Source organism: Pleurodeles waltl, chromosome 9 (assembly GCF_031143425.1).
Source record: "Pleurodeles waltl isolate 20211129_DDA chromosome 9, aPleWal1.hap1.20221129, whole genome shotgun sequence".
NCBI classification, from domain to species: domain Eukaryota; kingdom Metazoa; phylum Chordata; class Amphibia; order Caudata; family Salamandridae; genus Pleurodeles; species Pleurodeles waltl.
In genome coordinates, this window is record NC_090448.1 from 382,932,846 (window position 1) to 382,959,226 (window position 26,381).

The window sequence follows — 26,381 nt, forward strand, 5'->3', positions numbered from 1 at the left end:
TAGAGTTATCTCATCACGCCTGTTTATGATAGACAATATCGACTTACCCACTTGTTCCCAGAAAATATGGATCCCAGGGCACTGCCACCAGGGATGAATATCATCTGCTCCCTCTAGATCACACTTCGGGCAACTACTATTTCCTTGAAATGCTATTCTAGCAAGCCTTTTGGGGGTCCAGAAAGCCCAATATACAGTGAACGAGTGGTTCCGCCGCAGGGGGGCAGATTTAACCACAGACCAAAGAATGTTCATAGAGGCCCGCCAAAAATAAGGAAGATCTAGTGCAGGAAAAAGATCCCACCCCTCCACGGAAGGTGGACAAGATGCATCTTCAGCTTGTATAAATGCCCAATACCACTTTGAAACCTCTTTTTATAGCATCTGTGGACCAATAATTTCCCTCTCCCAACCCGTAGAACACCCGGCCTCAGGTCCTCCTTGCACCCAGCCTTTGATTTGCATGTATTTGAACCTAGACAATTTAGCATTGGTTGCTACAGCTAGAGATTCCCAAGATCTGACAGAGCCCCCACTGACTAGCTTTCCCCATCTGCAATTCCTCCCTCTATCAGTGGCACAGCTAGTACATGCTGAATACATATCAGGGTACCGGGATAATTCCAGATTGGGGCCAGCTCACTGTAATACGGGATGCCCAGTCACGTTCTTACTGCATACCAGATCCTGCAGGCATTATAAAGAACTTTTAGTCTAACTTTTTTGTAATACCTGGGGTGGCCAAATTTATAAAGAAACTGTGTGCCCTGGTCCCGGAAGCACCCTGTCAATGCCTGAAGTCGAGAAGATAGATATTCCTTGGAGAGGAGTGATCTGATATTTTTCAGCTGGAATGCCCAGTAGAAAAGCTGAAAATCCAGAAGTGCAATTCCTCCATCTAGCTTTTTCTTTCTCAATTTTTTCCATGCAATTCTGGGGTTTTTATAAGACCAGATAAAGCTGACTAATTCCCTCTGCAGTTTCCTTAACCATTCAGTTTTAAAATATAAGGAGATAGCATTAAAAAAAAAAAGTGAATTTTGGCAGTACCACCATTTTTATTAGATTTGTTTTACCTAATATAGAGAGACGTGAGTGTGACCATTGGAGGAGTAACTTCTTTGTTTCCCTAAAGGGATGCACAAAATTCACTTGGGGTATCTCTGCCAGATGCTTGACCACTTTAACCCCTAAGTATCGAATTTCGTCTTTTTCTAATGGGCCATTCTGAGGGCCATTCCAGGTCATTACTTCAGATTTATCTGTATTAACTAAATAACCTGAGATTTCTCCAAAGCTAGCAATAATTTCAAAAAGTGCTGGAAAAGCATATGTATATATTAGAAGGTCATCTTCATATAAGGCTTCCTTCAGGACCCAATCATGATGCTGAAAGGGTATAATTCTCTGGTCTGCCCTGATTCTCCTGGTCAGAGTTTCAATATAAAGGTTAAAGAGAAGAGGAGAGAGAGGGCAGCCCTGTTGTGTCCCCCGTTCAATCTTAAAATGTGAGGATAGGATGATGTTAACCAGGACCCAAGCAGAAGGAGCCTTATAAATAGCTTTGATTGCATTAGGAAAGTTATCTCCCAAGTTATTGCAGTCCATTACCGCCTGCAGAAAGAGCCAACTCACTCTGCCAAAAGCCTTGGCAGCGTCAATTGTTGATATGGTTAGTGGCATATTCATAGAGATTGTGATGTCAATTGTGGCGACTAAATCGTGAGTCAGGTCTCCTAGATGTCGGTTTCTCATGAAACCTTTCAGATTGATACGCACTAAGTCAGTGATCACATTATCCAGCCTCCTGGCAAGTATTTGTGCAAACATTTTATAATCGTTATTGAGCAGAGAGACAGGCCTATAAGACTCACATCTTCTAGGGTCTTTCTGGGGCTTTAGTATTACAGTTATAATAGCTTCATTCCAAGAGGTCGGAACCGGAGAAGAGTTAATAAGAATCGAATTCATCAACTGAGTCAGAACTGGCGCAAGCTCTTCTCTCAGGAGTTTATATAATTCCGCTGGTATTCCATCTGGACCGGCAGCCCTCCCATTTTTCAAGCCAGCAATAGCACTATCTACCTCACTAAGGAGGAAGCATTGATTAAGGCTCAGGTTCTTAACTGGTTCTAACCTGGGGAGTGTGTCCCCCTTCAACCAATTTTCAATCGCTTCTGCTGAGGTCTCCGAGTCATCGCTATACAGTGCAGAAAAAAACCTAAAAAATCCTCCTGTGATGTCTTGATCTTCTGAGGAGGTTCTGCCTGTTTCACCTAGTATTATGCCTTTAATCCTATTCCTAACATTGTCAGACCTAGTCTTCCATGATAATAACTTGCCACAGCCTTCGCCATACTCGTAATGCACCAATTTACTAGCTTCCCATTTGCTCTTCACCATTGAGTCTAAGAAGACCTTGAGTGAATTTTGAGCTTCCTGAATTTGGTGCTGTAAGTCTGTGTGCGTTGTTGTGTCCTGGGAGGATAGTCTTTGGGCTTGCAGGATACGAAGTTTACCCTCAAGAGTCTCTATTGTGGGTCTAGTTCTCTTGGCTCTGAAAGCAGCATAGCTAATCAGTCTACCACAAATAAAAGCCTTATACGCTTCCCAAACCATGGCTATTGAAGCAAAGTCTAAATTGATCTCAAAGAAGTCTTTGGAGTCCCTTTTCAGCTTTAAGATGATCCCTTCTTCCCCCAGGAGAGAGCGATCCAGTGTCCATCTGGTGCATGCACGAAAGTCAGAAAGGGTTATGACCAGCTCAACGGCTGAGTGATCCGAAAGAGGGCTTGGCTGGTGAGAGATTCCCATTAAGTTATTTCAGAGTTTTACATCTATCAGAAAAAAGTCAATTCTTGAAGAATGTCTGAGTTTCTTATTCCAGAAAGTGAACTCCTTGGTCTGTCCCATTCTGTTTCGCCAAGGATCACTCAGGCCAATATTTTCCATTATGTTATGCAAGCAGGTTCTCATATTGGATGTACTGACGGCCGTTCTGGGGGTACACCTATCTAAGGTAGGATTAAGCAAAACATTAAAGTCTCCACCAGCTATTATCAAATGATCAATATTATTGGGCTCTTCCAATCAGTTACTCATGGAGATCCCTGAGTGGGCCCGGGCCATCCACGTTAGGACCATAATAGGATACAAGGGTATGTTGGACTCCTCCTAACTTGATATTTGCCAGGACCCATCTCCCCCTAGGATCAGCACTAACATCTGTCAGTTGACTTCAAACTTTATTCTTTACAATGATCGCTACCCCTTTCACGTTGCAAGATTGATTAGTACAAGCAAAGTGGGTGATCCATTTTTGCGACTTAAGGATACTCATTCACTCCTCATATCTTAGATGGGTCTCCTGCAGGAGAATGATCTGGCTATCAGATAGTCTTAAGAACTCAAGAATTCTCTTTCTTCTGCGGCTCACACTATTTACATTCCAGGTCAGAATTTTAAGTTTAGGAGTATTGCCAGGCCCCATCATCATGTTCTTATCCAGATAGGAAACTCTTGTCTGACCCCAAAAGTTATACAGCCGTGCGAGGACTCAATTTTTTCATTTTCCCCATCTGCTCCCCACCAGTGTGATCTTAGTTGGAACGTTAAAAGACGTGACACACTACCCTTCCCCAAACCCTCCCTGGGGAACCCACCTTGAAACCATGTTGGGTGGCTCATACTACCCTTGGGCCCCAGCCCTCCGCAGCAGATGATCTGATACTATTGCTTCTTAACACTGCAACAGACCTCAGGGTGCCAGGCAGCTGCTCAGTGATTTCGGTTTGCTGTCTGGGCTGAGATTAAATTGTCAAAAATCGTGACTGTCCCTGACAGTTGCGACCTGTAGACTTCCTGAGAATTTACAGCAGCTGCAGTGGGGACCCCGATGTTTGCAGTATCTGGGGGTTAAAATGTTCCATGACCAATCTGACTTATTAAATGGCAACACTGGGAAAAGGCACTTGGAGCATGAATTTACATTCTGGAAGACGTTTCCCTAATCAGTAGCACTCCCCTAGCTATTATATTTTTTGTGACCTTGCCTGTATGGATTCCCCAAGCGCTGTTGTGGGAGCTAGACTCACTCATCATTGCTTTGATCTGGGGTACGAGTCCCAGAAGAGTGGCTTTGTCCACCCTGTTGTGCTCTGTGGGAGTGGGAAGCCTCGGAGTCGCTGAGTTTGAGACATATTACAAAGAGGCGCAGCTCCAATGGCTTACCCAGTGGTTGGCTGGTAGATTGACCCAAGGGAGAGCGATGTGGCTGTTCATACTTGAGCTCCAGCAACTGGTCAGGGTACTCTTGATGAGAGGTCGTCCTCTAGCTGAGGATACCAATGAATTCCAAGTGCTGTTGGGCCATATGCTTACAGAAGATGCAGACGAAAGTCCTGTACTCCTCTGACGTTTGACATGCCCATTAGTATTTTAGAAGTGCTGCCACATGGGGAGACTGGCAGGTTTTTGCGGATTGGGTGTCTACAGGAATGACACAACCTGTTTCGATTCACGGAGCTCTTCATCTTTGAGGATCTTCACTTGGACTTTGACTTGCCTCCGGGGCACTTTTTGCTCCACAGGGTGGTAACCACAGCAGGTAGAAAACATTGTGGCGCGGGCATGTTGGAACCACCTCTCCACAAGAGCTGCCATTACATAGTTAAGGCCTTGGGTACTTTCAAAGTGGTTTCCAGTTTATATAGTATGATCTGAGAAGACATGATGAAACCACTAGACTCCTTACGAACCAGGTAGGAAGAGGACTTGTGGATACCAATACCCAAGGGCAACTGGGCGACTTTGCTGGAACCTAGGTTATCATGGAACGCCCGATTTAAGCTGGTCAATTTCTATGTCTTACACAGGGCTTACCTCATCACAGGGAGAGTCAGTAGGTGTTTTAATATAGTTGGGATAGCATGCCTGTAGTGTGGGGTAGTCGGTGCGGACTCTTATGTATGCTATGGGACAGCCCGTCCCTACCAGTGTATTAGGGAGAGATTGCACGCATAGTTGCTGACATTACCCTAAGGGAGATTCCATGCTCTCTGGGGCACTGCTTATTGAGGTGGTTCCCACACACTGCCAAAACCAAGGTTACCAGCAGATTCAAAGACTTTGCCTTCTTAGCTAAGAGGGAAATCACTAGGAATTGAAAGGCTGCTACGGGCCCCTGGCTCGCAGTTTGGCAGTGGGAAATTAAGAGATGGGCAGGATGTGAAAGTGGTGTGTTGTTACGCAAGGCACAAAGGGGCTGTGTCGCCATGGACTGGAATGCGTTGATAGATAGTTTGAAAGATCCAGAACCCCCTAAACTGGTGGCATCTCTTGGCAGCTCGGTAGCCCCAGCCCCTGATTAGAAGTGATGATGTGCTTACGAACCTTCCTGTAGGTGTGTGATCCCTCTGCACTACACTGCATATTATCTGGTTGGGTGGTTGAGGGATATTGTTTTCTATGTCTCTTAATAGCATATGGTGTGTTGCCACTTGTGGCCAATATATGTTGTTGCTTTGAAATCTGTTAAAAAAAAGTCTTAAAGAAAGCACACACAATCTTTTTCAGGAAGTACTTACTATTTCTTTTAATAATTCAATACTTGCTGTTGATAAATAACACTTCTGTAATCCACACCCTCTCTTTCCTATGGCATTAAAGCACCTTTTATTAGCCCAGGTTATGACTTTCTAAACATTCCATCACAGATCGAAGTTTCACTTTTTTTTCGTAGGAGCTTGTGCCTATTTAATTAAAATCTGCTACAAATTCTTTAATAAAAATGGCTATATAAAAACACAAAAGCACTCAGTTCTTGAAGACGTCTTCTTATACATGGCACATTATGTTTTGTTAAAGGTGCACAGAATTAATTGAAAACAAATTCTTCATACAGAGTTTGCAGAATCTTTAAAGAAACTGTGGACTTTGATGCAACACAACACTTGCATTGTGGGCTACAATTTTGCCATAGCTGTAATGTTGCTCTGTTGTGGTCATGCCAACTTTAAAGCTGTCGTGCCAGATCACTTTATATGTAGAAGCTGTGATGTTTCACAGGTCAAAACGAGCTTGTAGAACCAATGTGTACGTAGTGAATGTAGTACTAACATTTTAGAACTGGCCATATCAGCTACTACAGTCAGTTGTTGTGACATTGATTGTGATGCAGCAAAAGTCAACAGACGGGAGATTTTGTAATGGCGCTTGTACAGTGTGGTGATTCAGTTTTAATGGCTTCAATTTCTTGTTCTTACAGCAAACTGGACGAAGATTATCTTTATATGGCTTATGCCGATATTATGGCAAAGGTATGAGACACCGTGGCCAGCATTGTCCCAATTTACTGTTCTGCTACTGTAGTTCTATGTGAGGACACCACCATGCAAACAGCAGCATTGCTATAGCACTAGATGGACGACTCCCTTTTCCAAACCCTGTCCATCTCCCTCAATAGCTTCCCCTTCCATCTCTGTATTGGGGCCCCTGCTATATGTTATTCCAGCAGTGAGGCCCTCATCACTAGCATCCCATGTCATATCTGTTTTGAGACCCAAATATGTACTATTTCAGCACTTGGATCACCTGTAGCAGATTAAATGAACAAGACCTGAAATCGAAGAGAGACTATGGCCCTCATTATGACAGTGGTGGTAAAAACCGCCTTCCACTGTGGCGAGGGCTGCCAAAAGACCGTTGCTGCTGCTACCAGCCGTCCAACATATTATGACCGTAGCCGGAATTCCGACAGAAGGATGCCGGAATTCCGGCTGCATTCATGGTGGCGGATGGCGGTAAGGTGGTGTTGCTGCCAGCAGCAGCGCCACGCCAGTAGACCGCCGCAGACCGTATCATGACCCATGATACGGCCTGGCGGAGTTCTGCTGGCGGACGCTGCTGCTGGCAGCAGCGCCCCGTCCCGTCTCCTGCCGGAGGACCCCCTGAAATCAGGTAAGTTGGGTGCTCCGACAGGGGAGGGGGGTGGGGGTTGTTGTGTGTGTGTGTGTGTGTGTGTGTGTATGTTTGTGTGCGTGAATGCGGGTGTGCGTTGCGTGTTATATGTGTGTGCATGCTTGGGGGTGTGAGTGCATGTATTGTGTGAATGCATGTGTGCTTGTATGTATGTCTTTGGATGTGCGTGTGAATGGATGTATGCATGCGTGGGTACATGTGTGTATGAGTGTATGTGATGGTGCGTGACGGTGGATGTATGTTGGGGGGTGGGTCTGGAGAAGGAGGGGTGGCGGTGGGGAAAAAATCTGGGGAGCTGGAGGGGGGTGGGGAAGACCCCAATCAGTGACAGGGAGGGGAGTCCCTGTCACTGATAGTGACTACGACCATGGTTTTTGTGGTGGTAAGGAGGCCACGAAAACCATAGCTGTAGGCGGGGTCATAATCCAGCAGGCGGGCTAGTGACGGCCTCCTGGCTGGAGACTGAAGTTTCCAGCCCGGCGGCTGTTACTGCCTTGGTGGACGGAGTGGTACAATGGCAGTTTGGCTTGAGCCAAACTGCCAATGTCATATCGTGGGGAAAAGTACCGCCAGCCTGCTGGCAATACTTTTTCCCATAATACTGCCATCCACCAAGGTCGTAATGAGGGCCTATGTAAAGTGTCCATGAAAATATACAGAGTTCACTCGTAGTGCAGCATGTGTTTGAGAGATACCCAACTTTAATACAGCCTTTTCTGCATTTCATACATTAGAGCTGTCACATTGAAGAAGGTGGAGAGGAAGGTGGAGAAGGCGAAGAGACCGAGATTCCCTTTGAGGTTTGTATCCACGCCTGATTTCCTGTAGCTTCTCTGTTGTTAGTAGGTATACTGTGCTGGTGGGGTTTCCTTTGTGTCTGTTTTTCCTCTGATGTGATTTTTCCCCTTTCCTCTTAAATTTAGGAAAAAGAGATGGAGAAACAGAAGTTGCTGTACCAGCAATCCCGCTTGCACAACCGTGGCGCTGCCGAAATGGTGCTGCAGATGATTAGTGCTTGCAAAGGTGAGTCATGATGTGTATCCCTGGTGACAGGTGTGGTTCAAATTCTCAGGAAATATATATTGTTCTGTTGAGCACTATTATACCTATTTCTAATGATGTAATAGCCAATTTAAAATAACTGTACACAATGGTGTCCCTTAAAGTACTTAAGGCAAGAGGGACCCAAGCCAATTCTTCCTGTAAATGGGTGCAACAGTTTCTCCTAAAGGATAGGAGGTGAATGAGACCATTTGAATTCTGCCTGCTAACGGGGACACACACATTTCTGAAGTGCAGCAACACACTTAGGATATCTTGCTGGCTGTTTGAGCAGGTGTTTGGACAAAATAGCAATCTAAAAATATCGGGGGACAGAAATATTGGAAAATAACAATTGTGACACATAAATATCATGATGCACAAATATCATTGACAAGAATATAATTTTTTGAGGTAATATTTTAAATATCAAAGTTTTTTAAATCATTTTCAATGGCATAGTGGTTAAAATTATGGGCCTGATTCTGACCCTGGCGGCCGGTGACCGCCAGGGTCACCGGCCACGGGAGCACCGCCGACAGACCGGCGGTGCTCCGAAGGGCATTCTGACCGCGGCGGTTCAGCCGCGGTCAGAAAGGGTAAACCGGCGGTCACCCGCCGGTTTACCGCTGCCCTTCTGAATCCTCCATGGCGGCGGAGCGTGCTCCGCCGCCATGGGGATTCAGACACCCCCTACCGCCATCCTGTTCATGGCGGGAAACCCGCCATGAACAGGATGGCGGTAGGGGGTGCCGTGGGGCCCCTGGGGGCCCCTGCAGTGCCCATGCCAATGGCATGGGCACTGCAGGGGCCCCCGTAAGAGGGCCCCGCAAAGTATTTCAGTGTCTGCTATGCACTGCACTCTGCACTCCATTTAAGACACTTCACAGCTCTCCTTTATGGCTCCTTACTACCAATTGTATGATCCTCATTTCCATCATCTCTGCACAACGTGTGAATGAGAATGAGGCTGTTTATAGAAATCAACCATACACTTCCTTCTTCCCAGACAAACTGGTTATGCAGACATCATTCCTGCTGAAAGTTGTGAAACCATTCCACACCTGTTAAACCATTACCCGGCAAGCGTTATATGCTATGCCTCACTCCTCTAAGGGGGAAGAGAGACTTTATTGCTTGGACCCCACAAGAGCACTAAGCTTTTACGTAGATTGTACCAAAGACCACCGGATGGGCTATCATCTCTTTGAGGGGTTCACCGGAGCAGAAAAAGGCAAGGCAGTGCAGAAGAGATTGGATCATGCTCTGCTTTCAGATCTTCCATGCACAGACAAAGAAGCAGCCTCCGGAAAGACTGCATGCTCATTCTACTAGGACCAAAGCTGCTACCAGTGTGTTGATACGTGGAATGCCTGTTCTTGACATTTGCCAATTTGCTATGTGATAGTCCCTCCATACCTTCACAAGGCAGTATTAACATGGACACTCAGGGTCATCGAAAGAGACATTTTGCCCGCACAGTCCTGCAGGACTTTCTGGTTTGCGTCCATCCACAGGCCCACCTTTGAATAGGTGTTGCTTTGGTATCTCTTCTGTGGCTGGAGGTCTTTATCAGAAGAACAAGATACTTATCTTTGGTAATGCTCTTTCTGATAGAGTCTCTGTCTAGCTGCAGATTCCTTGTTCAGCATTCCATCATCCCCATTCTGTGGTTTGACGCAGTCCATTAATAAGATTCCCAAATCTAGGAATCTGCACACTGTCTCTCAATTTGCTGTTGGGGCTCTGCATCTGGGGATGAAGACAGCCTTGAAAGCAACTGTTGTCAGCATGCAGGAGTGGCGCCTGTGTAGGCCCCGCACATTATTTCTGAAGCAGAACAGTGTCAGTGTGGAGCCACAAGGTGCCACCTTCAGGCACGCAGAGGTACTTCTGATAAGTTTCCGGATTCAGTCTGAAGCTTGGGGAGTATTCAAAAGGTGAGTAATCTGCAACTAGATAACCTCTACCAGAAAGAACATTACCAAAAGTAAGTAACTTGTTCTTTTCTATAGAATACCAACATGCTACGCTCTGCTTTTTCTGTCCATTACCAGCCAAGCGTGTGTTTGCTAGGCTTTAGCAGTTGCTCACCCAGTGCTTCTTATGTCTTATTTTCTGCATTATTTGTAATGTGCAGAAAAATGCACAGTTCTAGCTCCTTGGTGCAGCAAACATTAAGGCATAATGAAATAATATAATTATTAAGACCAAAACAGCAATACATTTAAATGCAAACACAAACTTCTACAACAGCAGAAAATAAATACAGCAAGACTGAAAGTTAAAATAAAAAAAATCAATAATCAAACAAAATTGTATACAACACATACTGTAGCTAAAGTAGTTTCAGACAGCCAGGTTGCAAGGGGTTTCCTTTTTTTCAGATTTGAGGTAGTAACAACTATGGTTCCCATGCTTTATATATTTGTACTATGTATGCCTGTAGTTAAGCAGAACGTTTAATTTATGAAAAGTGGGTGAAGTTATTCATAAGCCATAACTCTTTGTGGAGCTGGTTCCGGAATTTCACTCTTGTTAACTTTGGCAATTTACCTCTAAGTTTGGACAAGTGACATTTTGAAGTGAACTCAGAGCATAAGTGCAAAAGAGAAACTAGTCCATTGGAGGACCTGGATATGATTGGACAGGTATTTTGAAGCTTGCTTATTGATTGCTTTCTGACTGCTTTTGCGAGCTTGTTAGATTTGGTAGTCCATGGTCAGTTAAGTTAGTTGTTGCCTCATGGCAGATACATGAATATTGTTCCTCGGACTAAAAGTGATGTGTTGTGCCTTTTTGTGTCAGTTGCAGTTCCTGAAAACATCTTGTTGGATCAATATTTAGCTTATAGTTTTATATTCTGGACATCACTACTCCTTCTGTTCTATTAATATGGTATAAATATTGATAAAGCATATAAAGGAAATTGGTGGATTTCCCGGTGGCAGGCGTATATGGACCAAATGATAGCTGACGGGAACACCAGTTCTCAAGTATTAGATCCTTTTTAGATTCAAATGCTGATGTTTACACTGTAGGGTACATATATAATCAATTACCATTAGATTTAGCAAAGATGGTAAAGATTATATGAAGGCTAACCATCTCATTATGTGAACCAAACCCTGGCATATAAATTGCGGAGACACAGCTCATGTGTCCTTAGAAGCTCAATTTCTCCTATGTGCTACACTTCACCTCTATCATTTTAGTGGCTCAATCCAATGTTATTTTTGAGGTGTAAAATATTATGTAATCCATGATGTACCTTACCGCTTATACTTCATAAACTGTACCAAATTATATCCTATGTAATTATTGCATGTGCTATTTCCTAAATTGTCAAAACTGTTTTCGACAGACTCTTCTGCTCATTTTAATCCTAACCAAGATTATATGTCATCTGTCGCCACCTTCAGCTCTTTCATTTACACTTGTAAAATATTAGATCGGACCGCCGGGCGGCCGCGGCCATGTGGAGATCCCCGCCGGCCCAGCGGGGATATCGGCCGCAACACAGGAGCCGGCTCCAAATGGAGCCGGCGGTGTTGCAGCCGTGTGACTGGTGCAATTGCAACCGTTGCGCTTTTCACTGTCTGCATAGCAGACAGTGAAAAGCTGCACGGGCCATGCCAGGGGGCCCCTGCGACTCCCCGTGCCGCCAGCCGAACCGCCAGGAAAAGGCTGGCGGTAGGGGGGCTCGTAATCCCCTGCAGCGCTGCCCTGGCGGATTACTACCGCCGGGGCCATTGTGGTGGGAAACTGTCAGCCCCGGCGGTATGACCGTGGCGCTTCCGCCGCGGTCGTAATGACCTGTGAAGCACTGCCAGCCTGTTGGCGGTGCTTCCGTCATAACAGGCAGGGTTGTAATGACCCCCTATATGTTCTGAGACCTCATCCCACTTTGTGTGTTTTACCTGTATCACACTTTGGACTATGTGACATCATTAATCATGTTTCTTTTCTAAGCTGTACTTTACTCTGTTTATTGTGTCCTAATATTCCCTACTACTTTCTACACTTTATATCACTTTGTACTCCGCAACTGCCATCCTTGTTTGCCACTGACTTGTGCTCTTGATCAATTCAGGTGAGACAGGAGCCATGGTCTCCTCCACTCTAAAGCTGGGTATCTCCATTCTGAATGGTGGAAACAGTGAAGTTCAGCAGGTAAGTCTCCATCTTGTTTGCCTCTCATCTGCTCTTGCCCTCAAATCCTAGGGTTTAGCTGAATGCTTTTCATAGATTATGAATCCTGACGATGGCTTTATATTGGTGGGATTGGATCTGTGCCTCTTAGAGTTTCTGAGTTGTACTGGTATTGGTGAAATTAGTTGCTACACAGTTTACACCCAATGCCACACTGAGTTTAGCTGAAATTGCACTTACAGCCGGGGTGTTTCCCTACACGGATTCATCCAGGTATTTCATGGAGGAATTTGTATTGAGAAATCACTGTGTGACGAACAATACTATCCATCCTTAACAGCCAGGAAGAGTGAATCTGTACGTTGTTTTCCAGCATTGGATCTTCCATAGAATCACATGTCTGAATCATTCCTCGTCATCACCCTGGGAGCCGTGGTACCCATTGTTAGCAAGGCAGTGTGCAGTACACTTCATAACATTGAACAGCTCATAGACTACACCCAACATACACTTTATAAATTTGAAAAACCCTTATACTACACAGGACCAGACTACCTTCCTGTGCGACCCAAACTTCGAACAATCAGAGAGCAGCACAGCCATCCCTTCCCTGACAGAGGCTGTTAACTGCCAGATGTGCTGCTGCACATTCAGTGATGTGGATTCCTCTGAAATTCTGCTTCATTTGACATTTCCAAGGGATTTGTTTTCCTCACCACTTACCCTTTTTTCTTAAGATTGATCATCTCTGCAATTAAAAGATAGTGTACAGATTTAAGTTTGGGGCATTTTTGTAGAATTACCAGGATGTCAGTGTTGTCTGAGAAGACATCTCCCTTCAATGCTTGTAAGACATGTGGTAACAGGAAGATGATCCACAATTCTCATACCAAATGCCTTTATTGTCTTCACCCATGTCATGATCCTAGGAGGTGCAACATTTGTAAGGGTTTTTTTAACCAAGACCCTGAAAGATTGAGAGAAAACACTAGCAATGGCTATCCTGGAAGAAAAGGTAGAGACTTCCATTCCAGGCAGACAGCTGTTGACTCCTAAACCCACCTCAGAGATGTCTAAAGTAAAGACTTTCCTGTTGGCTCTTAGACTGCCTGACTCTGCACTTAAGAGCACTACTGGTCAGCCATTATTATGCTCCGTTTTGCCAGGCAGAGAATCTGGACCTCCGAGGAAGCACCAATAGAAACCAAACGTTTAATGCTTTCTATACCTTATTTGCTGCAAAAAAAAGTACCTCAGACAAAGCTTCCAAATTGAGGAAACTGTTGTCGATGCTTCCATCCACAGATATGTTGATGGTGACTAAAGATAGAAAATCATCAACAGCACTGGCATCATTTGAGCTCTTGTCAGTGATGTAACATCTTGCAGACTTATCATTGACAAGAAAGCTCCTGCCAACAAAAGCTTTATCAATAATGTCTGCATAGTCAGAGCTTCACCCATTGATAACGACTTTCTTGTCATTGATGGCCCCACCATATGATATGTAGTAAAAATGAAAGATTTGCAGCCATTGATGACCTCGTAGATGACACAGTTGATGAAGAAATAAACCTAAGGATTTGCCACAATCAGCCATTACTACATCGGTGTCAGTGGCGTTGTCAGCTCTGATTCGTTCACCATTACCATCTTTTACAACACTTCCGTTTTTGCTGGTGTCCCCGGTGCTATCACATCCGTCTGCCAAGCCACTGTAACATGCTTTTTTCGGAAAGCAAAAGACAAAGAAAACAAATCAGATTTGGATGAAATTGAGTTGCGCTCTTCAGCGAGGATTAATATTAATCAAATGAGCCAATGGCAACTCAGTCAGGTGGTCTTCACATTTAGTATGTGAATACTGAGGGTGAGGAGGAGCAGAAGATATGGGTGTCACTGTGCAAGAGATGTTTGTCTTTGCGTACTGACTCATCAAAACACCCTAAAATGCACCCAGATTGTTCCATAGCTGTGTCTATCATTAATTTGCCTTCATACACACTTAACATGCTACTAACAATGGTGCATGATATTTACCAGGGATGGCCTCCCATTTCACAGTAAATCACAGAACAAGATACTCTGTTGCTGCCCCAGCCATCAGTTTTGCAGCCATTTTTGCACAAGTCTACTCCTCAATGGGCCTGTACAGCTACTGTCCCTATGGCTACCAAGTAGTTGCAAACGAACTCCACAGAGCTGCAACAAGTTGAAATCCATAGTGGTGAACGCATGTTGAAAGCATAGTGTGAAATTCACTATGAATATCAACACAGTAATCATTCCTCAGAAAGATATGCCGACAGTGAGGAAATTAATGGCATTTCTCAGGAGGATATCCTGACAGTGAGGATGTAAATAACAATACTAATGCTGCAGGGAAAGATTAAGGGAGGGATTGCTTTGTAGGACAGAAAGGTACAAGCCCAGACCCTGTCCCCAGGGATTTTCTGCCAGATGAGGTTAGCAGATTTCATGCCCTTAATAGGACGATGTTGCAAAGATTTCGATTCTCAGTTTCCAATTAGGGGAAGACCTGTTTCCTATTTGATTCTAAAAAAAATGTCACAGATCAGCTGGGGCGATAAGAATTCTTGATCTTATCTGGGAAAGGGGCCTTTTGGTTACAAAGACACAAGCTACTGCCACTCTGATTCTGTTGCGCATAAAGAAGAATTATAAGGCAACCGAGTCTTCTCCAGTGTACATCTGGTCTAGCAACTCTCCAACACTGTTGTCTGCTCCTACAAAGCAAGAGAAGTGTAAATGATACTGTTAAGATTACAAATGTGTCAGCAGTTGATGCAAGATATGATCGCCAGCAGTGGTCAAACATAGCTTCCTACTCAGACAAATTACAGAAAGAAGACAGAGCAGAAGCAAAGGCTAATCTCCTGGAAGGAGAACAGGCTTTTGCTTCATTGATTGATGCAGCGATGGACTCTTTGTTATGTGGCTTCTGACAAATTGGTAGGGCAACAGTAATGAGGAGGTATGGATGACTTAAAAGCATAATATTCAGATCAAAGGTTCAGCCGAGAATTATGGGATTTGGCAAGGGGGTATTTGGCAAGAAGTTAGACAGGACATTGCAGACAAAAAGGCTGATACCAACACTGCAAAATCCATGGGGTCTCTGCAGCACTGTCAGCCATACAAATGTTACATGCACTCAAATCAGCTGTGTTAACAACATACATTTAGGCCCTCATTATGACCCTGGCGGTTGGTTATAAGGCGGTGTTAATACCGCCAACAGGCTGGCGGTAAAAAAAAAGGGATTATGACACGGCGGTAACCGCCAACACAGACAGCCACTTTAACACACCGACCGCCAGGTTGGTAACGGCCGCTGGGCTGGAGACTTCGGTGTCCAGCCAGGCGGCCGTTACAATCCCACCCTCTGGATTATGACCCCGCCTACCGCCATGGTTTTCGTGGCAATCTTACCGCCACAAAAACCACGGCGGTAGGCACTATCAGTGCCAGGCAATCCCTTCCCTGGCACTGATAGGGATCTCCCCCGCCCCCTTCCCCTCCCCCTGCCCAGAGTCCTCCCTCACCCTTCCGACCTCCCCCCCAACATACACACACCTACACGCACAGACATACGCATACACATTCACCCATGCATGCACACATGCATTCCCACACACTGCAACACACACCAACATACATTGGCGCACACACGCATTCACTACACACAACATGCACGTACACTTACATTCAGTCATTCTCGCACTCACTCAACGTGACTCACACCCACATGCATGCATACCAAAACACACACACACCCCACAACACCCCCACACACGCACACAACACCCTCCCACCCCCTCTCCTGTCGGAGAACCTGATTTCCCTCCTTGCAGGTGGTCCTCCGGCTGGAGATGGGACACGGCGCTGCTGTCAGCAGCAGCGTTCGCCAGCAAAACACCGCCAGGCCGTATCATTGCTCATGATACGGTCGGCGGTATTTTGCTGGCGTGGCGGTGCTGCTAAAAGCTGCATCACCTTACTGCTGTCCGCCGCCATGACTGTCGGCGGTATTCCGCCAGCCTTCCGGCAGAATTCTGTCGACAGTCATAATACACGTGGCCGGCTGGTAGCCACAGTGACGGTATGTTGGCTGCCGTCGCAGTGGCAGCAGTTACCGCCAAAGTTGTAATGTGGGCCTTAACGTTCAAGTAGTACACCCCAGAGGTTACGGTGTTAATGGATGCATCACTGCTTGGTTGTGGAGGTCATCTGGGAGAGGTCCAGATTAGATGACTGGGTTCTGGTGGCACATATCACTGTTTCGTCCAACAAAGAAAGCAGGGCTCACTCCAGTATACAAAGGCAAAAACAAAGAAGAAATCAGACATCTAAATCTAGAGAAAGAGGACTTAGGCTCTCCTTCTCTCATTTGACTCTGCCACTAGAAGGCAGAATATCTTTGTTTTTCCAAAACTGGCAGAATTTAACCATGGACAGTTGGGCACTGGATATAGTCATGCAGGGCATGTGCTGAAATTCATACAAAAACACTAACTTACCTTCCAAGAGGGAAAAATAAAAACATCTAAAAGAACCAGATAGGGAGAGTGCGGTAGAAGCGGTTCTAGCCTCCCAGAGGGGTCTAGCATTTTATTCCAAATTGTTTTGTATATTAATTAAATCAGGCATGTGGTGTCTAATGCTCGAAAGATGTCTATGGCAGACCCACACTAGGTTTGTCTTTGGTGCTTGGAATGGGACCATGACTCCAAGATGCGAGTTGGAGCCAGTGTCTTTTTCATTTGATCTGCCTGGAGAGGGTTTCGAATGGGAGGGGTCTGATAACCCTTATAGATACCAGCATTCCCTAGAAGACACAGGACAACTGATATGAGGAACTGGTGGATGCCAGTTGTTTAGACACCTCACCAGACACCGACCTGGTCTATCCCCCTACTGTGGCTATGGAGGAGAGTGCCTCTTACACAATGGTGGTTCTGAGGGCTGCTGAGGATTTGCATCTTCATTTGCCGTTGTGGCAGTCAAAAGGAATTGCGTGACAGAGGTGCTTCAACCCGGAGTTGCCGTATCCAAACCCTAACTCCTTTTTATTGAAAAATTTAACAATGTCCTACTCGGGCCTGGTCCAAGCCCTGCACAGAGGCTATCCACAAGACAATCGCCTACCTCCATCACCCTACTCCTGGCGGCCCCAGTTTTCTCAAACACCCCCCCCCCCCACAGAGAGCTTGGTAGTCTAAGCCTCCACTTCCAGAGTCAACACTGGCGTGTTTCCTACCACTCCACCAGACAGGGAATCCAAGAAGCTGGGTACCGTCAGTAAGAGGATGTTCTTATGTTCTTTTCCTCCAGCCTAGCACTGCAGCTGATGAACACCACATGCATTTTAAATTGATACACCCATATGATGTGGTGATTTGGCTGCACAAGTGCTGCCTATGGTCTTGGAGGTGGACCGAGATCTACTGTCACAGGCAATTGCACATGGCAGAGACACAGCAAAATTCACCATCAGATGTTGGACTGGATACAACTGATTTGCTGGGCAGAGCGATTGCATCGTCAGTGGCCCTTAAACACCTCACCTCGCTGAGAACTACTGACTTTTCAGAGGATGCCCAAGCTTCAATCATGGACATGCCCTTTGATGACTCTCCCTTATTTAGTGATAAGGCGGACTCAGAGCTGGAGCGCTTTAAGAATAGCTGAGCTACGGCCAGGTACTTGAGCCTATTGATGGCCCCTTACCAAACTCAGTCCACCTTCTGCTCCTTTCATGGCTACAGAAGGAGCTCCCAGCCTTGTTTATTCCCGCCCAACCTCCAAGGTCAGCAGGCTTCTTAGCCATTTTGTGGCTGAGGATGCAGTTTCCACAGACCACGTGGGGCCACTAGCTAGAGGTTGGTCCAGTCCACCCCTTCCCCGACAGCCACAGCCTCCAAAACCCTTTAGTTTGCCCTCATACCACCATGGGCACCCAGTGGGGCCATCACCGGCCCCACCAGCAGTCAATAGAAGCAGACAAGTGGGTTTTACAGATAGTCCAAAGGGTCTACTTCATCCCCTTTATGGACACCCTCCACCCATGTCACCCATTTATGACCGGCTAATGGAGAACCATTTCGCCTTGCTCCAGCAGGAAGTGTTGGCTCTGTTTGCCGACGGAGCCATCAAGATGGTGCAGACTTCAGAAGTAGGTGGTGGTTGATACTCCAGCTACTTTCTGGTGCCAATCCTAGACCTGCGCCTTCTACTTGAGAAATTGGAAGTTCAAGACCCTCACCGTAGCACAGGTCCTGTCTGGTCTGGACCCTTGAGACTGGATGGTTGAGTTGGACCTGCAAGATGCATATTTCCACATCTCCATCTTGCCTGTCCACAGACATTACCTGTGGTTCACAGTTTTCCAGGACCACTTGCAGTTTGGTGTGCTCCTCTTTGGCCTTACCAGTTCCCAGTCAGGTGCTCACAAAAGTGATGTTGGTGGTCGTCATCTTTGGAGGTTGAGGATTACAGTTTTCGTCTACCTCAATGACTGGCTGTTGAAGGCGGGTTAACCACAGTCAGTTGTAGACCACCTCCAGACAATAGCAAACCTCCTGATATTGTTGGTGTTTATGATCAACAAGCCAAAGTCAGACCTGACTCCTTCGCAGTGACTTCCTTGTATAGGAGCTGTCTTGGACGCTGTGCAGTTCAGGGTCCTTCCTCCAGCATAACACATCCAGACATTTGGGCTGTAATCCTGATGTTTTCGGTCCTGGATCTCGCTTAGGGCAGCCCTAAGAATTCTTGGCCTCTTGGCCTCATGCATCGTGCTGGTCCACTTTGCCAAATAGCATATGCTGGCTCTGCAGTGGAATCTGAAGTTACAATGGGCCCAGAACTAAGGAAAGCTGTTGGATGTATTTCAGATTTCTTAGGAGACCACACACGATCTCCAGCAGTTGCCTCACTGAACTCAACCTATGGAAGACCCTCTCCCTTCCCACCCCAGAGCTTACGGTGTTAACGTATGCATCACTGCTTGGTTGTGGAGGTCAACTGGGAGAGGATCAGATTAGATGACTAGTTTCTGGTGGAAAAGCACCTCCATGTCAAGTTTTTGGAGTTGCCACCATTCATCTCATGTTGAAGGCCTTCCTAGCATCCATCAAGGGGAATCTGGTACAGGTTCTCACAGACAACACCACCGCCATGTGGTACTGCAGTGGAGAGTGGGGTCCTGGGTCCATTGCCCTGATTGCAAACTATCTGCTGTGATCATCGAATGTCAGGGCAGACAAGTTCATCTGCAGTACCTGTTGGATCACAGGGCACCCTCCGGCAACAGGGAGAACCCTGCCTAGATCTCTTTACCGTTGTGTAGAACATGCAGTGGTCAGATTTCTGCCCTTGGCCTTCCCGCAAAGTTTGTTCTTGGGAGATGCATTTCGACTAGGGTGGAAAATGAGATAGCGTTATGCCTTTTCAGCTCTCCTTCTCTTGCCCGAAGTTCTGAAGAAGATAAGGAACAGCCGGGCCCAAATGAGCATAGTGGCCCCAGATTAGGCCTCAAGAGGGTGATACCTGGAACTTCTCAGCATGTGCATCTGCCCTCCCATCAGAAAATTAATTTGAGAGATCCTCTGTTTCAGCAGCAAAGCAGGGTTGCCCACCCAAACTTGTACAATCTGCACTTCCATACATGGCTATTGAGTGGCAATAATTGATGGCCTTTGACTTTCCAGCCAAAGTTGTGGATGTCATCCTGGCTGCTAGGCGTCCTTACACAAAGTCAGTTTATGCTGGTGTCCGTGTCACATTTGTGGCCTGGTTGGCCTGCAGGACAGACTCTCTGCAAGCCAAGCTGTCTTGCTATTTGTTTTGTCTTTGGCCCAGCAAGGATTTGTGGGGGCACTATTAAAGGTTATTTATCATTCCTGTTGGTTGTCCTTGTTTAAATCACCTATAGTTATTCCCTCTCAAACCATTTGTAATGCCACAGTGGGACCTTAATTTAGTCCTGAAATTTCTCATGTGTACTCCGTTTGAATCTATTCACAGCAGCTTGTTGCATGTTCTAACACTAAAGACTGTCTTTTTTGGCACATTAATTTCAGCTTGTTGCATGAGTAAGCTCCAGGCTCTCTCATTGCAACTGCCCTACACCACCTTTTTCCAGACAAACTTGTGCAGAGGACCAAGGCAGCCTTTTTGCCAAAATTTGTGACTCCTTTTCACCTCAGTCAGTCCCTCACCCTTCCAAAGTACTTTGCTCTGCCTCCCTCGAAACAGGTAAAGAGACTCAATTGGCTGGATCCAAAAAGACATTTACGCTTTTACATCAATGGCACCAAATATCATTGGATATGCAGTAATTTCTTGTGGGGTTTTCTGGGTGAAGAAAGGTAAGGTGTTGCAGAAAATGACTGTCAAGGCAGATAGTCCTATGCATTAAGATCTGCTATGCATTGGCCAAGGACAGCCTCTGGAGGGGTTGAGAGCCCATTTCATCAAGGCCAAGGCTGTTATCACTGCGTTTGCATGAGGAGCACTTGTCCTTGACATCTGCCAGGCTGCGCCTGGGGCGTCAGTGAATACGTTCACAAAGCACTACTGCTTTGACATCGAGTACTGATGGCAAAGGAATTTTGCTCATTTTGTACTGCAGAACATTTTGGTCTGAGCCCGCTCCACAGACCTTCCACCTTTGGGAGGTACTGCTGTGTTATCTATTCTTAAACTGAAGAGTCTGCTGTTATAAGTGTCTACCAGAAGAAGAAGCTACTTACCTTTGGTAATACTCTTTCCGGTACATACTCTAACCGCAGATTACTCCCTGCCATCCCACCTCTCCATTCTGTGGAGCGTTTTTTTTTGCCATCTAAAAAAGTTAGAGCTCTGCACACTGATACCTCCATTTGTTTTGTGCTGTGTATCTGAGGGCATGAAAGAGTCAAGCAGGAAAATAACATTAGTGTGCAGGGGTGGCGCTTACATGCGGTTCTGCCCTTTCACTTTTAGGGCAGAACAAAGCCAAAAGGGAGCTGCACAACACCGCCGAGTGGCGTGCAGGAACACTGCTGAGAAATCCTCTACAACCACTCTTGCACCTATGGAATTTTGTTAAGATGATGATGAATCTGTGCTCAGGCTACCCACCACAAAGAGCATTACTGAAGGTAACTTGTTCATCAGCTCATCATATAGAAACCCCTTTCACATTCCCTTTACCCAATTTTTTTCACACTTTTGAAACCCGCTCATGAGCACTTCATTGTCACCTGAGATTGTACATATCTCTTTATTCCCATACTCCACAACCCCACACGAGTCAGGAAACCTCTCACAAGGTCTTCGGAATAGAAAACATACATGTTACAGACAGGGGCTCTATAAAGTTCAGAATGGGTTAAGATTTTCCTTTGTGTCTGAATCAGTCAGATAGAATGTAGAGTGGAATGCTGTAAGTGGGGCTGGTGCTTCATCTGGTGCTTGGTCTGTGCATAAAGTCTCCTTTTTGGTGTCAACAGCATAGGTGTTGGGTTAGAGTTATAGTGCTCATCCCCTACAGTACTAGAGGCATGTAGACATTCATACCTAAACATCTACTGAGCCATCAGATAATCTAGGATGGCATCTTTTTAGTTTTGTAGATTTTCAGTTACACTTTCCAAATCTGATATATATGCCTCGTGAAAATCCTCTGTTAGGACACGGAGTTCCACCAGAAACTTGGACGTAGAATGACACCTATTTAGATATGATAGGAATAAGTTGATGCTTTGATCTACTACTAGAACTTTGTATAGCCTTGTGATTCATAAAAATTGTATTTCTTGCAGAAAATGCTGGATTACCTGAAAGATAAACGAGAAGTGGGATTCTTCCAGAGTGTCCAGGCTTTGATGCAGACTTGCAGGTGTGTACTGGGGCGAAAGAGTTGGAGAAACTAAATAAAATAGCAGATTTTAAAAGGGCTTCCTTATGTCCGAGAGGTACTGTAAACAGGGGTACTAATGGACATTTCATTATAAACTCCAGAAGTCTTTCTGTATTTTGTTATGGTGGTGGTTGGGGTAGACTAAATATGTAAACAAACTTGGAGGGCAGGATGATCTTTAGGTTGGACTGACAAAAAAGGAAACTAATGTTGTACTTTTGTGATGCACTGATGGGCATAGTTGCCCTGGAGGAAAGAGATGGGATGCCTGTTTGGAATAAGTTGGGAAGAAAATGCATGTGAAGGTATTTCAGAACAAAATTCTACTGTTATTTCTATCTCTCCTACTCTGTCTTGCCTGTCCTTATCTATCTATTCATCTGTCTATAATCTTGTTTTTTCTAGTGTTCCATGTGACACATGACACATGACACATGACACATCTCTTCCCTTGTGCTTGTCCTTGTTACGTCTCAGTGTTCTACACGCTAATATTTCCTTGGTCATTGCCTATGTCTCAGATTATACTTGTTTATGGCTAAGCTTCACTTTGCACAGCTTACCTCTTTCTCTTTGCTAAAGTTTTTCCATTCCATTTCTCATATCATCTCTTTTTGTCCTGGCTCACACTTCTGTGTCTGTGCTTTCATTGCTTTTTGCTGTTGGCCACATATCTCCTTGTTGTTTCCCTTGCTCCCCCTTATCTTTACTCATTATTCATGCCTCTGCTTATGTGTGCAGAGTAACATGTTTGCTCCCATCTCCCTTTTCTTTGCTCAGCTTCGCGAAGTGGTCAGAAGGTGGTACTATAATATATTTATGTATAAATTCTTTCTGGTGTATACTGTATTTACCTGCAGATTCCTCATCTGTAGAAAACTCCAGGTGCCATACTGGATCTGGGAAACTACAAAACCTTATTCTGGAAGTGATGTTGGGAAGTGTCACTGAGGCCATAAGGCACTTGCCCTGGCACAAAGTCAGTTTCCATCCATTTTCCCCTAAGCCTTCAAGGCGAGAGGACCGATTGGTATTGATCTTGAAGTACAGTATCAAAAGATGTGATTTGGGGTTTTACTTATTTTTACTATAACCTGTCAAAAAGTGAGGTGGGCAGGTTGGGTAGGTGAAGAATCTGCATGTGAATAGAGTATTCACTAGATACTCCTTGTTGTTCCCGCAGGTTAGTAACTTTTTCTTCTGATGGATACTTCTACCTGAAGATTCCACATCTGTAGAATAGATTTCATAGCAGTACCCTACCCAGAAGGAGGGTTGATGGACGACAAAATCTTGCAGAATGGACCTGACAAAGTGTAGATCCCTAGGAGCCTGTAATTCCAGGAAGTAGTGCTTTGCAAAGGTGTGCAGAGATGCCCATGTTGCTGCCTTACAGATTTCTGTAATTGGAATTGGCAAGTGCAGAAGTGGTTGACTTAGCCCTTGTGGAATGGACTCTGATCCCTTCTGGAGGTTTTTTCTTGGCTAAGGTGTAGCATGTTTTGCTGCAGAGAATGATCCATTGTGAGAAAGTCTTCTTTTGCACCACCTTACCTTTATGGGCACCACAGTCCCTGACAAAGAGCTGGCTGTCCGATCAAAAATCCTTGGTGTGGTCCAGGTAGTAATTAACTACCCAGCTAGGATCCAGTCGATGCAAGTGTTTATGGGATGGTGTGGCCCTTAGAAGATTGGAAGGGTAATGGATTGACAGAGATGGAAAAGGGTCACCCCGTAGGAAGGAAAGCAGCTCTGGTTTTCAACACCAACTTACCTTGATAGAAAGAAGTGAAGGGAGGGCGACTGCTAAGGGTTTGCTATTCACTAACACTTCTAGCAGAAGTGATAGCAACCAAAAACACAGTTTTGAAAGTTAACATTGTTAGAGTACAACAATAAAGGGTTTCTCATGGAGACAGATGGTCCGGCAGGCAGAGGAATTCAGACAAAGCAGGCAAATACTCCTTCACAGTGTCAATTGTGCATCCCTTATGAGCAAGGGAAAGTGCATTTTTCTAAACTTACGCCAGCTTGGCTTGCAACAGGTCCACAAAGCAGACTTAGATTAGGGTGCAGAACCATTCCCCCTGACTGGGGGAGAATGTCTGTCCTGAGGGAAAGCGAGGGATGTGTGGAAAATTGCTAATTATCCGCACACCCCACCCTTCTTGACTAATCCGAGGCTATGAGAATGACTCTTGCCGGAGACCACAGTTTCACATTCTCACTTCTTCTCCCCCAGTATCACATCACTGTTGTGTTGTCCGTCAAGATCTGTCAAGGACCGACCTTGAATGGAAGGGAGGAAGTGCTAGCCAAATCGCCTGCAGTTCCAGTGGGGTAGATGGTGAGAACCCACTCTTTTTTAAACCAGGGGCCTTTGATCTTCAGATCCTCCAATTGGACTCCCCACCCTACTATGGAGGCACCCATCGCTACCGAAGTCACGATCAGAGAGGGAGTGAAGGCCATTCAGCAGCTCAGGTTTACCTTGTTTCCAAACCACCTCCACCACGGCGCTGGGGGAGATATCAGTGTGATTTGTTAGTTTCCCTCCTATCAGAACCACTGCCTGTTGAGGCACCACTGCCGGACCCTCATATGCTATACGCAACTAGGAGAATGCAGGAAGCCAGCAGACCTAATGTGGGGAAACAGGCTTTGGCAGGATTCCCCCCACTTTGTGATGCCATTTTGACTACTAGGCACTGGTGAAATGGCTCTGAAATGCTCTGAACCCTGATGATCAAGACTCAGTATGTGTGCTCTGGCCCTTACAAAGGTACATAGTTAATTGGCATCGCTTAACATGTCTCTCAGACTACCACTGAAGGTTGGTAGATTAGTTTTGACTCCTAACTTGACGGCCATTTATGGCAATAACAAAGCCCCATCCTTCTTTTCTAATATATATGTCACCCCTAAGATAGGCCTATCAAGCCCTAAGGCAGAGTGCTGTATAATAGAAAGTGGAACATGCAATTTGACATGCTCCAACAGCAAAAAAACGAAATTGTTGTTTTTACTGTAAGAGAGACTAGCAGGACCATTGGCAAGTAGAGATACCAGTTGGTACTTCAGCCCTGCTAACTGCTGTGTGGGGCTACTGAAGTTGGTACTGTAAGGTATCAAAAGAATCAGAGCAATAATTATGATTTAATGGTTAAGTCGAATCTAATGTCACTGGTGGGCCAAGTGTAACTTTTGAAAGTTGCCACTTTGGTTGCACAAGATTTCCAGTGCTCATTTAAAGTTGTACACAAAGACTGTCCTCACAGTCCCTCTGGGGAAACTTGTGAATGACTCCCAGGAAGGGACACAGTAGCGGCTAGATGTTGGAAGAGGTGTTACCTCTCCCAGGCATGAAGCCACATGGGGTGTTAGCCTAAAAGGCGAGCTTCAAAGGAGAGCCGCCTTTGAATGGAAAATAGTGAACACATGGGAGAGGGGCTGCTGTATTGTTCAGGCAAACAGCCTGGAGCATGAATAGAGAGGGGAAACCAGTTGCCAAACTGTTTATTTTCCCATGTAACCCACTGGTACCACACCCCTGGGATGGGGTACCAAAGCGCTTGAGACTGAAAGTGGTGTTCTGCCATCTTGAGAGTGTGCAGAATAGAGCATTCTGGGATAGAAAGATGCCGCACTTCACAGAAAGTTCTCATCAGGTGGTGTCGTAAGACTCTTGTTATTCGCACAAGACTGCTGAATTTGGTTCAGCAGCACCACCACTTGTGAATGACTGAGTCATTCCCACACCAGTTGGCAGATGTGGGCCCAACCCTACCGGCTTGCTAGCAGCACCTCACCCAACCCTAGAAGGAAAGGTGAATTGTGGCAGCCATACCCTAGTGATCTCTCAGGAAAATTGTGGTGTACAGGCCTTACCCCTTTCTCTCGTTTGCAAAAGGTCTCAAACACACACACACAGGCAATAAAGAAATGCAGGGTGGTTTGCAATATATTTATTGCAAAAACTGCAATCTAGGTAAAAATATAAGAGCTGCAATTATTACGATAAAGAGGCATAACAAAATTAGGATTGTGACGGTTAGTGAGAAAAAGATGAACAATCCCAACATATTGCATTAAAAATTTACTAAGAATTCATACCTAACGCCTAGCATCTAGCTTCTAGCGGGCGCACAGCGGTAATAGCCCAAACTGTCTATACTCAGTCTGCAAGAGGAGCACCCAGCCCCATTACCTTAGAATTAAGGTCTGCCCTTTGTCTCCTTAGCTGGCTTGCAGAGATGATGCTGAGGTCTTGCTGAAAAATGAC

The 26,381-nt window shown here is 45.5% G+C and overlaps 1 protein-coding gene across 8 annotated transcripts in view; it reads left to right on the forward strand.

The window, feature by feature from the left end:
- The window catches only part of RYR1 (ryanodine receptor 1), a 1,068,376-nt gene that overhangs the window by 829,720 nt on the left and 212,275 nt on the right, over positions 1–26,381 (forward strand). For all 8 annotated transcript variants that reach the window (XM_069206982.1, XM_069206985.1, XM_069206986.1 and 5 more), the window contains 5 exons: positions 6,266–6,317; positions 7,713–7,778; positions 7,902–8,001; positions 12,113–12,192; positions 22,002–22,078. In XM_069206982.1, the coding sequence (XP_069063083.1) occupies positions 6,266–6,317; positions 7,713–7,778; positions 7,902–8,001; positions 12,113–12,192; positions 22,002–22,078 (375 nt within the window). The remainder of the gene's footprint in view (positions 1–6,265; positions 6,318–7,712; positions 7,779–7,901; positions 8,002–12,112; positions 12,193–22,001; positions 22,079–26,381) is intronic.